At 37.5% G+C, this 18179-nt stretch overlaps 1 protein-coding gene and 1 non-coding gene across 5 annotated transcripts; one reads left to right on the top strand and one right to left on the bottom strand.

The window, feature by feature from the left end:
• The first annotated feature begins 135 nt into the window (after positions 1–135).
• Positions 136–13397, top strand: LOC124431613 (GS homeobox 1-like). Of its 4 annotated transcripts, none has more exons than XM_046979712.1 (4): positions 136–1711; positions 3102–3206; positions 12064–12207; positions 12326–13397. In XM_046979712.1, exons 3-4 carry the CDS (start codon positions 12102–12104, stop codon positions 13132–13134), a joined length of 915 nt encoding a protein of 304 aa, XP_046835668.1. In that variant the 5' UTR covers positions 136–1711; positions 3102–3206; positions 12064–12101; the 3' UTR covers positions 13135–13397. The 4 variants fall into 4 exon arrangements, with proteins under 4 accessions (XP_046835668.1, XP_046835667.1, XP_046835666.1 ...); XM_046979711.1 differs by having other exon boundaries at positions 136–1715; XM_046979710.1 differs by having other exon boundaries at positions 136–1715; positions 11909–12207.
• A 4293-nt stretch (positions 13398–17690) lies between these two features.
• Positions 17691–17762, bottom strand: Trnap-ugg. The gene has a single exon. It is a non-coding gene; the product is annotated as a tRNA-Pro (tRNA).
• Between the last annotated feature and the right edge of the window lie 417 nt (positions 17763–18179).

Raw genomic sequence — 18179 nt, 5'->3', positions numbered from 1 at the left:
ACAGTAAAAAGTTCCTTTTGTTTTCGATATAACGTATAGTTTAATATAACAAACTAAATGTATCTGTTTGTATCCACGTCCAAATCATTAGATGAATTAACTTGAAACCTACGTGAAATTAATTTCAACGAGGATCCACGAGTAATTTCATTTAAAAGTAATTGGCATATCAAAGATTAAAAAATTTATGCAGCGTTTTAATTTAATTAAAACGAATTAAAAGTATCATCGAAATAAATAATTATTATTATAAATATTAATTGAAATTATCGTAAACTATGTAGGTTGTGTATATTTTTTATCCCAAACAGAAATGTTCGTTTTTCGTTGATCTCTGCTGTTGATAAAGAAATTCGAAAATACGATATAGGATTTTTATGTACATGAAAAAAGATGGGAATGCTTGGAACGCGCTAGGAATATACGTAGGTTTCGTTTATTTTGCAAAAAAATAAAAAAAGGGAGAGATCGGTTCGTTGTATCTTACCCGCTTACCGCATTACGCCTTCCATCCCGCTTTTCAGGAAACCAACCCCTCTCGATAATTTTCCTACTTATGGGATTAATCTCTATACGATGCAGTGAGATGGGTTTTCGATAGATCGATACGGCAGCTGACACGGGCACGCGCTTCTAAGCCGCTTATACCGATACCTTCGACGGACACAGATTTTTGCGCTTTTTTGGAAAATCCTCTCGTCCGTCTAATCCGACAGGCACAGAAATTGCTAATAATTTCGCAGGAATAAGACGATAATTGATTTAAAAAAATATCCCACCAACTTCCTTTTAGATTTCGAAGCTACAGCACAAACCTTTGCGACATGCTAAAAGGACATCGAACGCAAATCCGATTATTTTTTTTTTTTTTTTTTTTTTTTTTTTCCTTATTTCTTTTATCATTGGAATTTCATCGAAAATCGATTTACATTGATGAAAAATTAATGTCAAATTATTTCTTACTTAATCTTTGATGAAAAGAGAACTTTTAGCAAATAAATTCTAAACCATGATAGAATTTTTATATAGGAGTAAAAGAGAAGGAGAAAATTTGAAACGCGATAGACGTAGGTTTCGTTTACTTTGTGCAATAGATACAGAATATTCCATATTCCGATCCAGTATTCCATTACTGACAGTATAAGAGTATATCTATATATCTACATATATGTATACATATTGAAAATGAAATACGAATCGATCAAATCAACTTAATTTCGAAGCGTAGAACCGTAGCGTAACTCATAGTTTCTTTACGATGCGTGTTCAAAACGAGTCGAGGAATAAACGAACGAAAATGCAGCGGCATATGAACGCAAACGTTATAATTCTGAATTATGTCGCATATTTTACTAGAGAGATTACAAATGAGTCTCATATATCGACGGATTATAGCCCGCTTCATGTACAATCGAAAGAAAACTACGGGACCTGAGCAAACAAGGTATACCTTATGACGATGATCGCGTCCGTTGGGAAGAACGTTCGGCAGAAGACTAATCGTAATAATAATACGTTCGCCTATCCGTATGTACATATGGACGAAGATGTGTCACCTGGAGGTCGTCTCGTCGTCTATTATTATTATTTGTTATCGAGATATCCTTCCTTCGTCTTCTCGTTCTCTCGTATATTTTGTTTATCATTAATCTCTACTAGAACATCATTAACCTTTCGTCGAGCAAGACGTTGCGTTGGACGACTACGTCGTGTAGGTAAGCCTGATTGAATTTAATATTTGAGTTTAATTTAACAATATAAAAGTTTCTCATAATACGCGCACATCGTTTACAGAGTATTTATTGATGAATAATGTAATTAATTAAAAATTCGTATAAAATTTTATATAAGATTTCTAGGGCGAATTGATCAGGTCATTTAAATTTCTAGATTAACGATCTACGGTTAAAATGATTACAATTAAACTTTAAATGGAATTTCTAATGAAAAATTTGATTTTCTTGTTTACTATCGGTCGTTGTACTTCCATTATCTTACTAATTGTAAGAGTGGAAGTGTGATCGATAGAAAATTAATTATTGGAGAAGCACAGGATCCCTAAGCCATATACATAAGCTATATACTGCGGCGTCGATAATATATTCTCTTAGATCGAATAACTGCATTATCTTAGCCCGTAATGCACAAACAAATGAATGCGTTATAAAAGGAAGGAATGAATTAAAGTAGATCGAAGGGATAGAAGGAGGGCTCGTAAAGAAATGATAAACAACAAACAACAAACAAATAACGGAAATTTTATCCCCATGGATAAAGTGAACGGTGATGGGGAGCATGGGAGACGAAAGAGCATGTCGTACGGGCTTTTCAGCCAGGACAATTTATCGCGAAGTAAGCATTGCGTAACTAACGCACCGTGACTAAAGATGAGTTTTGCGCGATACTCGACTCCACTCGAGCACAATATCGAGATGCTTCACAGGAATGGTGTTCCACTGTCATTCGAGTTTGCGTTAATAAAGGGGGCTCGAATATTGTCAACGTTGCGAGCGATTCGAGACGCGTTAAAGGCATTCGCTAGTTGAAAGGGAGAAAAGTTAAGTAGCCTTTAGAGTTTAGCTAGTTCCGAGACCTCTTCGTCAAAACCAAATAGAACTTCCTTTCACTGGTATTCACTGGTATCGATGATAATGCCAAAAAGGAGCGGCTTCGTTCGTCGATCGATAGAAAAAGGCAACATTTTCCGAGGACCTATCGTCGCCTAAAGAACTTATATCTCGATGAAAATCAGATTTCTGTGTTTATACTTCGTATATATGACAATGAAACTCAGGCTTTCGTGAAAAAAAAAAAAAGAAAAAAAAAACAAAAGGTTGATCGTAATAAATCGATAAGAAGACATGGAAAGGTATATCTTCATTTTTTTGTCTTACCTTTTCTATTCGATTTCATTCGAAACTTTTAAAATTGCTTTTAAATCTACTCATCCTAATTTCCTTTTCATCCGGATATATTACACAACAACGATAACATAAATTTTTCTCGTTACGATATCGATACTTTGCGATATTTCTTCTCTACAACGGATGCAAGGACACTCTTCTTTTTCTTATATTTCTTTTTTTTCTCTCTTTTTTTAGATAATCCATAGACGGATACTTCTGCTCATAAATCAACGTAACAAGTTCACGATCTTCAAAGTTTATCTCAGACGTCACGTTCTTCCTTGGATCCGAGAAAGAAGCGTATGTTTTAACATTGTGCCATAAATAAAAACGGATCGACGGACCTTTTATAATGTAACCTTTTTACGCAAAAGAGACATATTAACGATCGGTGTACGCATTAATTGACCACGTTGCGTCATAGACAAGATACCACCTTACGTTAATACTTAATAATAAACTTCGCCTATAACAAATAACTTAAGTATAAAGCTGCTACACGAATCGATAACGAAAGACAATGATAGATAAAATACTTCATGTTGTATTCAATTGAAAGTTTTACCGAGCAAATTCCATTGTGATTTTCTTATCACGAAACAATCGGGACGAAATGAAATTTCTATTTTTGTTCCACGAACCGTATAAATCGGCCAAGCGAGACTTAACTTGTCGTCCTTATCCGCTTTATTTTCGTGTCTATTACTAAGTTCCCTGTCCTTATTATTATCGAATAATTTTGTGATGAAAATTTCCGTTCTTTCTATCGTTTTTCAACGAGTCAATTTTAATAATACTTCGAAGAGATGCGATATCAAGAGATACGTATATAATAAATAAGCAGATTAGATACTCACTGTGCATTTAACGAGCGAAACGATTTATTGCGTGGGACGTTCGTATAACGTTGGAAATTGGTTCGAACTATCGATAAATCATTCGTGGTTTATATATCGAAAATCTCACGTAGAAAATGACTGGATTCGAATAAACGGCGGATCGATCGATCGCCGAGAAAAGGTTCTCGTCTATTATTCGATCAATGCGATTACAAACTATTGACTATTCAAAGGGAATGCGTCGTACGTTCGTCGCCATCGCATTAGCAGTACCTGTTTTTGTTAGGAACCACGAGAGCCTCTTGTCGAGTTTTGGGCGGTGTCGGGCTATTACCTAACTAACACGGAACGCTTTGCCGACGGGGAGAATGTGAAAATCTCTCTCTCTCCCTCTCCCTCTCTCTCTCTCTCTCTCTCTCTCTATTTCTTACTGTCACAAAACGACACCTGGATTTCAGTCACTTGGAAAATTGCCGGAAAATTGCCACAAAAAGCGATATTTTATTCCTTTCGGTTGCACGCGGCTACATTTTCGGTCCTGTTTACGAGCTTTTATAGACTCATGTCTTTTGATAACAACGCTAAGCCACACCTGGTCAAAGAATCTACAATCGTTTCCGATCATTTTAAAAATATCTGCTTCTTCCTCTTCTCATTTTTTTTACGTTCGATCGAAAATTGAAAAATTCATTTAAATATTTTTTCTAACATCTCCCAATGAACAAATTGAGTTTACTCGTTTTCTCTTTCATAGATAAAGTTAGAACGGATGAAAAGAAAATTAACCCGAGGCTTCGCCCACGTTGGGATAATGCAATTTTCACGTAGCACAATACAAACTAGACGACGTATTCTTAATCGAGAGACGCGTCTTTCGTTGGTTATTATCGTGGCACGCGTATGGAATTGTTCGTTGGCACGTGGTCTTCGGAAGTCGAAGGGAAGTTTGGACGAACCAAGTTGCCTTATAATTTTCGTTCATTGTCCATCGGAGAGGTTCTCTCTGTATGCGTCCGACGGTAAAAACCTTTCTAGAATAGCTCTATAATGGTATTAACGAGGAAGTACCGGTGTAACGTCATCGTTAGGTTTCAGACGCAAACGTTCACAAAGTTCACAAAATTTGATAGAGCTTCTTCCAGAAGATTGATGCGCTCCTACGGTACGCGAAATTTAACTGACTCTTTTTTTTTTTTTTTTTTTAATAAGATCAACAGAGATCTTACAAGGATTGGATGACTTTGTGAAATAGTTACTCGATATCATATTGACGGTCCTTAGTCGATATAAAACGAAAAATAACGATGGATAACGAAGATAATAGAGGTAGTCTTTGGTATCCCTTTCCCATGGACCGTGATGAATTTCTAACGCGTACCGACCAGGGACCCGTTGAAATTTCAAACGCATATAAAAGATCCAACACACTGCTTCGTCATTCCGCATTCATTTTTTTTCACGCGCCTGTATGAACGAACGAGACAAAGTTTAAGCTAGTTCACTGCAACGCGTGATTAAAGATATCGCTCGACAGTTAAATCAGGTGATTAAGGATTTAATTGATAACTTCTTTAATGACGAAACGTTTTACTTTTGTATACCTATATACATACATACATATACATATATATATATAAACGCTGAATCGAGTAATTCATTTTTTATGGAGCCGCGATAAAACTTATATATGGTTTCAACTTTAAAATTGCAACGAAATGATAAATATCTACGATCTTTATTGTTTCATAACAATCGTCTCTCGGAGTTTCAGCATAATAAATTATATTCTTTTTATTTCCGCTTAAGTCCTTCTGTTGATCGTAATTCATCTTTTACTGGCAGATATATAAAATGTTACAAAAATTGCGAATTTTAGAGAATAATCTGCTTTCAGCGATTTAAGAAAATGCGAGTCTGCCTTTCTTATTTTCGTTTTCTTATATCTTCCTTCCGCTTCTCTTGCCACTTCTTTCTCCATTTCTTGACATTTATCGTTTGAAAAAAAAAAAAAAGCATCAAGTATCTATTCCGCATTTTGTCGGAGTTATACGTTGAAAACTAATCTGGGGAAAGAGAATAAGAAAGGAAATAAGAAAGAGAATAAAAATGAGAAAAGGTAAGAAAGGTAACTGGTAACAGAAGCGATTAATGATCCATAGATGGTCATGGGCCGATGTTGCTGCTCGTAGAACTCCCACGCGGAATTTTTTAAAGTTCTACATTTTCGACTGATCGTAATCCACGTCCGAACCATTATTCCTATATAAAGGTAAATGCGCTTATGCCGATCTTTCATTCACGATCGGCCGACTCTTCGAACGTTTCGTCAGCCGGTAGTTGCTCCTTTCATGATACTCTCACGAGTGTTCAAAGCTCGCGTAGTAAAGTGTACGGGGAGAAGAAGAAGGAGGAGGAGGATGAGGAGGACCAGAAGCTGAGTAGGGCGAAAGGGAAAAAGAGATAGAAAGAGTGAGGGAGGGAAGGAAGAAGAGAGCTACAGAAAGAGAGAGGGAGAAGAGATCGTTTTCAATTCATCGTAACCAACAAACCGTGCTGTATCCGTCTTTTCCTCTCCATGACTGCAACCATTACCAAGAGAGGTATCCATAGCGCGTGTCAAAACAGAAATACTAAGGCCGAGAATCAAGGAAAGTATGAATGAAAGTAACGAGTGAAGTATGAAAGGAGGAATGGAGAAACGAACCGCAAAAGGAAAGTGAATGATGAAGGTCGGTCAAATAAGAGAGAGAGAGAGAGAGAGAGAGAGAAGATTGGCCAGAGAGCTAAAAGCGAATGGTATGCTTTAGCGCACGGGCCAACGTGTGCGTAACTCACTGAAATTATCGAATGATACACGCTAAGTTGATCCTGACAATACCGTGCGAAACAATACTTCAACAACAAAGGGCCATCGATGCGAGCTAGATTCGAACCTAACTAATCCATGAGTTTCATGTTGTTCGAGGGAGCCGATTCGTTTTACGACGTCGAGTTGTTTCAATATTTTTTTCTTTTTTTTTTTTTTTTTTCGTTATTTTTATTTCTGTTAATTCGTCAGTTTCTTCGTTCGCTTATAATTCTGCGTAATGAGAAATCCATAGGTAATTGTAAGTCTTTATAAGTGCTATTAAATGCTTTTTCACAATAAACAGAAATACGTATCACAAGGAATGACGAAGGAGCTTATAGGAAGATAGATGTTGGACGTAGGAAAAAAGAAAGGAAGAGAAGAAAATCGAAGATTCGTACGTCGTTCGAATTGAAAGGATTGAACCATGTGTATAGGAAAGGATGTTGGGTGAGAAAATACGGAGTTGTGATCGATCGTTGTGCTAGAGATGTTCATCCAGATATATATATATATATATATATATATATATATATATATATATATATATATATATATAAAGAGTCTAGGTATAAGAAAATGAACGTGTATTCGTATGGACGATCGGTAATATACATATGTATACAGCTATCTAAAGGAGGCAAGGATAAAGAATTTTCGCGATTATCTCTGTTCTCGAGATGTTGCCGTTCAAATTATTCGCTCGAAGTGATACGAAAAGGATCGATCTGAAATCGTATTTGCTATTCCCATGATTGCTATTCCCTCAGCCACTGTCGTAGCCAACCATCGTCGTTCTTTCCTTTTTCTTTCTTTTCCTTTTTTCTCGACAAAGTTTTCCTTTTATGAATGACCGATTGGCGTGGGTCGCGAGTCTCGAACGGGATACTCCTTTATGTGAGTGCATTCTCTTCGATGAATGTACTTCTTCGTTGGGTGAAATGAGCCGTGCCGATTTTTTAGTACTTCCCTGAGATGCGTCCTTTCGACGAACGGAACGGAATCATGCGCGAGGAGTATTGCGACAAAAGAGAGAAAGAAGGATAGACTCGAAGAATATGAAAAACAACCAAAGGTGGATTCGAGAGGAAAAGAAAAAAGAATAAGAAAAGTTTGTCGTAAGACGTCGATCACGGTGTGTACACACGAATCCTTTTTACGAGAGCCCCTGAGGAATTTTCTTCGATATCTTATTCGATACTGTCGAAGAATCGTCCTCGGGACGATGCGTTTCCTTTTACCTAGGCGTGGAGGATATACTCTATTCGATATACTCGGCATTACCACGGGCTACTCGAGCCAAAAGTATTGAAAGTGGCTTCGACGAGGTCCTCGATAGAACCCTTCGATAGTTACTCAAAGAAACACGGAGAAAGACATTTATTGTATCAAATTCGATCGTTCTCTTATCCTTTCCTCGATACATACTTTCCTTCCTTTATTTCCTTTCTTCCTTCCTGTCTTCTTTCCTTTTTCCTTCTTCGAATTCCTTTAACAAATAAAATTGATTTATCCGTTAAGACGGATTTGTTTTTCATTAATCCTCGATCCTTTTAACAACAATCTGAAATCCCTTGATAACCAATCGTTAAATATTCAAATTACTCGGAAATCATTCATATTTTATTTCATACACTGAAGTGAAATTTTCTCTCTGCTCGGATAAATGATACGGCAAGATTAAAAATTTTATAAAACTTTCAATAAAGTCTTTCAATTTTTCGTATTACCTTTGAATAAATAATCAAAGCGAAATATTAAACTTACATACATATGTACCTTTCGAACTCTCTCGAGGAGTTTTCTATTTCTTTTTCTTCTTTGCTTTATATCTTCGTTCAAGTTTGTTTAAACTTTTGACTTTCGCAGCGAAGCTCCTATGTATTGACAAATATTTAACCAGTCTTGAAGCCCTGTGGGCTGTTTTTGTTTATGCGTCGTAAACTTTTCTCTTTCTAACTCCGTCTTCCATGTCATTGACACCTCACGTCAATGTAATCATCTTGTGTAATATGCGTTCCAAGCTCTTTCTATCTCTCTATCTCTCTCTCTCTCTGTGTCTGTCTTGTGCATGTACACATGAAAAGTTATGTGTAAACGTTGTAGAATATGTAAACAGCTTCTTTCTTTATCGTTTCTTTTTCATTCACAGACGGAAAACTTGCTAGCAAACAAATACATTTTATATTTGTTGCTGAAACACCCCGAAGGAATATATATATTACGCACAATGATATTGACTTTGGTACGATTCAACGTGTAATTTATGTAAGTCTGACTTTTCGAGAAAGAAAAAGAATTAAGAAAGAAAAACAATCTCGTTCGACGTTCGTGCGACATTATTCAAAGAAGAATGATAATAAATCGTGAGACGTAAAGAAGCCAAGTGCCCTTAATGAAATGAAAATATAACATTGAAAAACTCGATAACGTAATAACATAGAAATATGATGGTATAAGAAAATGGAAATCGTAGAGTTTTGTTTGTCCCTTCATCGAAAAATAGCCACGCCTCGAAGGAGAGAACCGACCAATGGGAGAATACTCAACCGAGGGTACCGATCGAAATTAAAATATCCTTCGCTAGTAATGACGTGAGATACGAGAAAGAGAGTACGATACAGTATGGGGAGCTTGTATTTGCCGGAAAGTAGGGTGGTCCTATATTGCCACGAACCCCCTCTCTTTTTTCTCTCGATGAAGGGTTCTCGATCATGAACCCTCTTTTTCGTGAGTATGCCGGACATATGCACGGAAGGAGAAAAAGAGAGAGATTGTATTATTCACGAGTCGCTGGTAAGATAACATAAGCGTGATTTTTAATACGAGTCGAAGGAAGAAGGGTCCTCCGCCTTTAGTACGGCCCTTCCGTATGCTTTGGTAACATTGTAATGGGATTAGTCGTGTTATTAGGGGTTTCGAATCATGGCTCTGTTTTCTCTCTTCGCTTTTCATCGCTCCTTTTATACATCCCATAAATTCATAACCATAAAGGAAGAGATTGTAGTGCGAGTTGATTTTTCTTTTAAGAAAAAAAAGACACGACGTTTCTTAAAAAATTACGATAGAAATATTTTTAGAAACGAAACGAATCTAAATGCAAGAAAGGTATCGTCCGATTTATTAACAGAGTACAATTGTAGATAAACTAAAGAACAACAATTACTCAATTAACATGCTAGTAAGCAAGCAAACAATCGGCTACACTTACAATTAGTACCGAACTCACGTATTCTATGATACTTCACGCAAAGCTATTAGAAACTATTCGTGACACGTTAATTACCGTGCAAATTGTCAAAGACATTCTAGATACTTGCACGTACGTACCTATAAGATATCCATAACTTCATTTTCGCTCCGCCATATACTTCGTTATACCGCGCGCGGTTCGCTTAAATTGGCTAGCTGTCAAGTATATCGAGTTGCTTTTAGTGCAAATGAAAATTACATTTGGTCGAAAACGCGACCGTATACCTATACACACACACACACACACTCACATGTATGTATACGTATTTGTGGTCTAAGCCATGTGGACCACGTCACTGGTTTCAACTCAAGAAAATTGCAACGAGCGAAGGATTCCTTTAACTAGGATCAAAAACACGCTTTGTTCAAAATTGACTGAGAGAAAAGAAAAGAAGATAAAAAGAAAACTGACGATCGAACGATATTTCGAAAGTTTCCTTTTTCTTTTCGTTTCTTTCGCGAGAATTCAGCGGAATTAAATTAATTTAAAAGGACATTAAGGAAATTCAAATTAATCATGAAAAGATAAAAAAAGAAAAATAGTGATCTCGTATACGTTAAATTGACTTGCCCCGAACCCGGATCCTTCCGTTGCCGTTGCGGTTAAATCAGAGCTACGAAATCTCATAAACGACGTACATACTCATGACCTTACTTTACTATACCTTATCTTACCTTACCTTACCTTATCTAACATACCTACATATATACTCTTAGTAGATGGAAATCTTTGAAAGGAGTACGGAAGTTCCTTGAAGATTCCAGAGAGTTGATTTGGATCTCTCGTGAATATCGATTCTCTTCGTGGAGCAGCGACGTCAGATTTCTCGCGTGATTGAATCTCTTTTGAGAAACGTACATACGTGGTGTATATATATATATATATGTACGTATGTATATGTATATGCACACGTATGTATCGGTTGACATCTAGTATATGACTATCGCCTATCGTGACTACGCGTATGTATGTATATGTGAGTATAAGCAAAGGATAAGGACAACTATCATTGTAGATCCATCCTATCGTCTCTTCTTATTCGAAATAAAAGATTTCTAATGAATTCCCTATGTGCTTTGAAATCAGATCATAGTAGTCACACTAATGATCATCTCTTTAAACAAACGAATCAAGTATTACAGTATTCAATATCTTTGAGTAATTCTTCCATTGGCTTATCTCGATCATTTGGATTAAGATTACTTCGTGCTGATACTTAACGCGTTCTCGTGCTTATAAAACTTGATATGGGAAAAAGTTCAGGAAAAGTCTCTTTCTCTCGTTTTCCTTATGAAATGCGACGACGAAAAGAATTCTTTCGAATAGAATAATTTAACTGTGAAATTGACAGTAATGACAGAGAACGGAGAACTCCGACGGAACGCATAAATGGAGAGACATTAACCGGAGATGAGGCTTCCTTCGAAAGGATTATAGAAGGTTTTCGCGTATCCTTCTCATAATTTGAATCCATACGAAGATATACCAGAGTAATAATCCGTTGTACGGGCAGAGGTTAACAATAATAGAACGATGCACTCCGATGCCATATAAAGTTTCGAGTAATATTAGCTACCACCCGTCAAATTGGTGCGGCCAAGGAAAGAAGAGTAAGGGAAAAAGGAAGGGAGGGAAAGAGGGAGAGAGAGAGAGAGAGAAAGAGAACAAGAAAATACCCTACTCATTGTCGTCCCTGGGGGACGATGTTCGGCATGATAGTTCGGGCGTACTTCGTTAGGGTGAAGTTAAAAGGGGGCACCCTCGTGAAAAGGGCGGGGCCCGATAGAAAGAAGGCCCCTCGAGAGAACCAACCCCTGGGTGGAGTTAGCAATCGGTATATATGCTCTGGCAGGGGTGTCCGAGGTGCAGAACTCTATGCACCGTCGTACCGTTTACCAGCCAGACAAATTTTTCAGGCTAAGTGTTACGAACTTATCGGTATATCGCCAAGTCAGGGAAAGTCAACGAAAAGTCGGAAAAAGAAAAAGAAAAAGAAAAAATAGTGTGCCAGAATCAAGGAACGATCTCGTGAATTAGATCATCACGTAACAAGATTCGACAGTGAACTTTTCTAGGGTTTTCCTTTTTTCAACGAGATGTCTCGAAGTTTCCTCGTGGATTCTCTCATCGGCAACAACTCACCGCCGTCCTATCCGTTGCCATATTACGGGAATCAATTGCCAAATTACATGTTCAATTTCTTCAATCTGGGATTAGGTTATCAGCCAATTAGACCTGTTCCTAGAACGCCGGTGATGCCTGTACCACCAGTACCTATAAGTCCGTCGACAAACGTGTCTTTACCTATAACTGGACAAAGCCCACCTTCTCCTCTAAACGCTTCGACCAGCAGACTCTCAGGTACGTTTCTAAACCTCCCTTAGATTAAATGCGATTACCTGTACAAACGCAGTCTGACCGATCAAAGATCAAAGTCTACCGCTAGCTAACTCGCTTGTGTTACTCCTGCAAATTACAGATGTCTCGGCGTCTAACGAGTCACCGTCGCGTAACAGCACCCCAACACCACCACCGAAATCACCAAACTCCATTTCTAATAGCTCGAAGCGCATTAGAACGGCATTTACGAGCACACAATTGTTGGAACTCGAACGAGAATTCGCTTCGAATATGTATCTCTCCCGTTTGCGTCGTATTGAGATTGCGACGAACCTAAGGCTTTCCGAGAAGCAAGTAAAGATTTGGTTTCAAAATCGAAGAGTCAAATACAAGAAAGAGGATCTGCCGTCGGGACAGAATCAAAAGTGTTGCTGCTTACGTACATGCGGTAAAAAGAAAGATGGTTGTGCGGACGGTTTGCAGAGTCGACGGTGCGATCAGGAAGAAGAACAGGATGGAAAATCCTTTGATACCACGAATATAACCACGACAATCTCGCAGACACGAGAAGATTCGAGTGGATCGATCGAACTAGTCGTTCGTCGTGAGCATGAATCGCCGATTCGAAAAAACGAACGCTTCGAAATATCTTTGCTTTCGAGACAAACGGAAGGCTCGCCATTTCCTCGCGAACCCGATGAAAAATTGAATTTTCAAAGGATCGAGTCGTTTCACGAGCGAACGAAAGAGGAGATGAGCGAACACCATTCGTCCGTTGGCTGCAAAAGAAATACCGAGGATGAATATGACAGGATGGATAAGAGGAGAAAAATGGACCTAACACCGACCATGCATCAGAGTACGGAGCACAGAGACTCAATCTCTAGACCGATATTTGACAACTTGTCTCGCACCAAACATACCGTGGACAGAATTGTTAATTCTTAAAAAAAAGAAAAAGCGAAAAAACGTTTGCTAGTCTTCGAAAATGTTTCCAAAGAATCGATAAACTAAAATATCGATGAACGAACAATCGAAATCGATACGGAACGACGAATTCTGCACGCCTATATTATGTACATATGTATTTATATAGTCGCGGTTTGTAAATATTGTCGATATATTTTTGTACGATTTACGTGAGAGATAAGAGATCGTATATTTTTCATACAAATTTCATACGAAATAAAAAAGAAAAATCATCTATTTTATATGCCTCTCTTATGAATTCCTATCTTTTTAATCTCATGACCACGTTAATTAGCCCAAGTTACATTAGTACAGGTTCTTTGTTATTGCGATATTAAAATTTCAAAAAGTGATCATTCTTTGCAAAATAATGTCGAGAGGTCGAGAATAAGTTAAGAAGATTTATAAAAGCTTTTATCCGACGAGAAAGACGGATTATAACGGATAAAACGATCAGGACGCAATAAGCTTCCTACTAATGGAAATGAAACGAAAACAGAGCTATGAAATTAAAGAGTGAAATAATATCAACATCGAACGTCATTTAGTTCTTCTTTTACGACCATTTAAAATATATCCTTTTGATGGCGTACAAATAAACGAGGTATTACGACGAGAAATCCGATGAAAAAGGAAAAATTAATTCTATAAGTGGGAGGGTCTTAAAGAAATAAAATATAAAGGATCTTGTGGTACGTTTTCGTTGCGGTCCTCGAACTTATTGTCGGCATGATGTTACCGTAAATCTAAAAAAAATTTGTCGAGAGGCCTTCCACTTTGGCTTGAATTTAAGGTAAAACGTATAGTTAATGGTGTTAAAGAGCCAAGGTGACAATGCGAGAAACGACTGCTTCTGGTATTCGCGCCTTTCGACAATAGAACACTTGCGTCGCCTTCGTGGGCTCAGCGGGAGATCAGCGTTTCAAAAGGTAGCTACCTTTTTTCCTGCTTGCTACCCGGACGTACCGAGGCCTATTCTCAAAGTCTCTCGTCGCAGTCTTCCTTTCTCGGTTTGTTCGTTTTTTCAGGAAGGGATGGATCCATTCGATTGTGTCAACTCGTCGAAAAGTTCTGATCGAGGAGAAAAAAAAAGGAAATCTGTCATTTTACTCAGGATTATTTCGAGAAAGAATCGGGCTATCTCGAAAGATATAATATATTTCGTAAATATTAATTATTCGAACATTTATCATTATGGAAATGACAAAATATGTATTAATATCATTGGTGAATCAAATCAACCTCGTCGAGAAACAATTTCTCTTTCTATCGATATTCATTGACGCATTCAATATCATTTTCATACCATTCCGGAGGAAATGCATTCAGAGTTTTATGGCTTCCTAATGAAGCGTATCGCTTTGTTTAATGTTCACGCGAAATCGTATCTCGATTTACTATCCGGACCGTAATCATATACGCTTAATGCGCTTGATGTCGAATTATCGATGCCAATTATGTTACGGTTCATTGAGCAAAGAACAATAGAGGATTTCATTGAACGTTTGCGTTGAAAGGTCGATAAGCTTTTTCCTCGGGAATCTTTATATAATACTTAGCACACCAATTTCAACGGGATATTTTAAAGTGACGTTGAGAATCAACCTTGCCTTTTTCATAAATCGATTACCGATCAACTTTAAAAATGATCACGCTAATTTCGATCGCGTTCATTAATGTTTTTCTCTTTTTCCTTTTCTTTTTTTTTTTTTTTTTTTTTTTACTGAACCTCGAGCCAATACTCTTTTATGTTCTATTATATAATTGCGATCATAAATTATAATTAAATGAACTTTTATCTTCTCTATTCCTTTTTCTTTCTCTTCTTTTTTTTTTTTTTTGCCATGAATCCTGTGCAATTCAATTTTCCGCCACTTTGCGTGCCTGTCGCGTTTGGGATCAAAATCTCTTCGTGTCGTCTTTCGTCTCGTTCAAGATAAGTTAGAGATACATGGATATCGTGCGAGAAAAATTACCTTCGCCTAAGACCGTTATCTTATTACTCTTATCTCTCTCTCTTTCTTTGTCGTACATCAACCTTTTAGAATTTGGTACTAATTTCATGCATCCGCCTTTAGAATAATCTTTCTAGTGACGTCAAAGAGCTATCATTTTCGCTCGATCGTTTTAAAGGAAAATTCATCGTGTTTCTACAACGAAAGGATAATTTATAAACTCTATTTCATTGTCCTTTTTCTTTTTTTCTTTTTTTTTTTTGTTTTTTCTTTTATTTTTACTTTTTATCATATCCATGCACTCTACTATTTCAGTTTTCTCAGTCATTGTTTTCGTGCACTCACAAGGATTAATTGTTTTTATTTTTCTTTTTCTCTCTCTCGTATGCGCTCTTTTTATGTAATCTTCGGAGAAAAAGAAAATAACAGTGTTTCGATGAATAAAGAGAAGATAATTAAAGTCGATTCGTATTCATTAAGATTTACGTTGATTAATTAAATCCTTCGTTGAGATAACCCATTCGTCTCGTGTCGTTTATACCTTTTGTAGTATTATAAATGTAAACGATTGAAAATAAAAAAGCGAACTTTGCTTTTCGACAATACTTTCGACAACACTATTTGTAGGAAGAAGCTGAAACGGTTTCCACTCGACTAAATGTTAGGACGGAAACACACAGGTTTGACAAAAGAAACGATTGTGGTTTACAGGGCTGCCACCGTTTTGTTGTTGTTGCTCTTCTAGAGTGGCTTTAATGAGATTGAACCACTCGCGCGATGCTCGAGGAAACTCGTATTGTAAAGCGTAGCAACGGTTTCCTAGCCACTAAATTGAATCAACAAAAGAAAGAGGAAGAGCGAGAGAGAGAGAGAGAGAGAGAGAGAGAGAGAGAGAGAGGGAGTTGTAAGACTGGAGGATGGACAAAATGAGAGGGAAAGAGGGAGGGTGTGGTACGAGCTGTCAAAAACCATGGAGAGAAGCCGATCGAGCATCCAGAGTTCCGGATCGCTAATTCATTTTATTTTATGCACACTGAAGAGGCGCTCGATCACAACTGAAAAAAGCTACCGCGACAGCGGCACTCGAGAGAGTGCTATTGGCAGGCGAAAGGGAAAGGGAAGACTGAAGGGAATACTGACTGAAGGGAGGAAAGGAAGAACAGGACAGAAGGACCTTGCGGTAACGTGGCCACTCGACGAGCTCTAAACCGTTTTCTTCTCTTTCTCTCTCTCTCTTTTTCTTGCTTGCACTCATTTTGAAGCAATGGCGACAAACTGTCGTCGTTCACTCGTCGTCCATTGTGAAACATTCTCGTAAAGTCGTCGTTCAGAAAAATCGCTAGTTTTGAAGATGCCGGTCGTCTCTCTCTCTCTCTCTCTCTCTCTCTCTTCCTTTCCTTTCGTCGAACACCAAATGCACATTCTTGGCGAGCACTGTCATGAGTCGAATTCCCTGCTCGATGACGCGTAGGTAATATCGATGTACCGCCCACAAAAAAGCCGAATGGAAAGGTCCCTTTGGCTTCAAAAGAATTATCGAAAATTCTCACCTCACGGCAAATTTCAGGGTATTTCAAAGCAACGTAATAGATCGTATTAAGCTTCTGAATATCGTTTCTCAGTAGTGAACACGTGCGAGAGAAAGCGAACGATAATGATAGGAACGTTTGCGCGTCGTTCCTTTGGGAAAAACGTATTAATTAAATGATCTAGTTGCTAATGAAAAAGAGCCTCTGAAAGCACTATTTAAGGAATGCATTTTTCTTTTAAAGCAAATAAAAAAGGATTCTTTCCTGATGGAAATTCTTCTTCGAAAGTAATATCTTCGTTTCTTTAATTATCGAAAATTCTCATCGAAAACGGTGCAAATAGAATCGACCGAGCTTGGAATTTTAAGAACGCCGTCGTACCTTTTCGTATCTCATTGTAATGTGGTACTAATACATTAGTCGAAGAAAATTAATTCAAAACTGCCGACAAAAGAGAAATGGTGTTTAGTTTTCTTTATCTATTCATATACGTGTATGTATATTTTATGAGTTCGTGAGAAACGCATTAAGAGGGTCGTATTAAAATATTAAACTGTGAAAAAAACAACAAGATTACTGTGGAAATTAAAAGTTGTCGGTTGTATAAAGAAACATCCAACCTTTCTCTATTTTACAGAAAAGCAATAAAGATAGGGTTTCACCTAGTCATTACTCGATCATTACGCGCAGCAGGTGAGAGCTCTCCTACGCGCGTGTACGGTGTTTGACCTTAGCGTTAAACCGTAAAATACACACGTTAAATGCACCTGTGTCTCAAGCGTGTCCAGCCGATTCTACCAGAAGCCTTTCAGGAAATTACCTATAGGACGAATTAGAACCAACGGTAGAAGTTAACCGAGCGTGTGATGATCAACGTCGATTGAGTTTCCCTGGATTCCCATCTGCCATTGAAATTCGATCTTAACAATTTTTAAATGCATTAAAATATATTCATGAGGCGCGTAAAGAGAAAGGGATATGTAAATATTGTCTAGAATTCGTTTGGTTGAATAAAATGAATGGAAAAACAAAAAAAAAGAAAAAAAGCATCGGGCTCAGCCGGGACTTGAACCCGGGACCTCTCGCACCCAAAGCGAGAATCATACCGCTAGACCACTGAGCCGCTGTCGATGATATTTTCTTATTTTATAAGGATATTCGATTGATAAAAAATTTTTTTTTTATTTTCTTTTCTCCTGTTATACGAATTTTGTTTCATTTGTCAAGCAATACAGAGTATATTTTTCTAAAAAAAAAAAAAAAAAAACATAAATCATTGATAGGGAATTTCATTTTTTTCAATGTGTATGTTAGAAACTATAGTGAAATAAGGATAAAACAATGAATGTAATCATTATGAATAAACACGATATAATACGAGTACGCTCGGAATAGTTTCGCTGGTACGTTTAACAGCTCACTGTAATTTGTCCGAACACAATAGTGCTCAGGGACTGTCCGTAGCATAATACGATAATTAAACTTGAAACTACTGACCGAATAAATCGTTCCAGATTCCAAGTAGGAACGCTCGTCGCTT

This window comes from Vespa crabro, chromosome 22, assembly GCF_910589235.1.
Source record: "Vespa crabro chromosome 22, iyVesCrab1.2, whole genome shotgun sequence".
NCBI lineage: Eukaryota > Metazoa > Arthropoda > Insecta > Hymenoptera > Vespidae > Vespa > Vespa crabro.
The sequence above is the reverse complement of the archived record's forward strand: the minus strand, read 5'-3'. Positions and strand labels throughout refer to the sequence as shown.

What these genes read in the sequence shown, in the direction of transcription:
- LOC124431613 (XM_046979710.1), top strand. Translation starts at nt 11,943, where the DNA reads ATGTCTCGAAGTTTCCTCGTGGATTCTCTCATCGGCAACAACTCACCG. An exon ending in TTCGACCAGCAGACTCTCAG is followed by an intron (nt 12,208 to 12,325) that starts GTACGTTTCTAA and finishes TGCAAATTACAG; the next exon opens with ATGTCTCGGCGTCTAACGAG.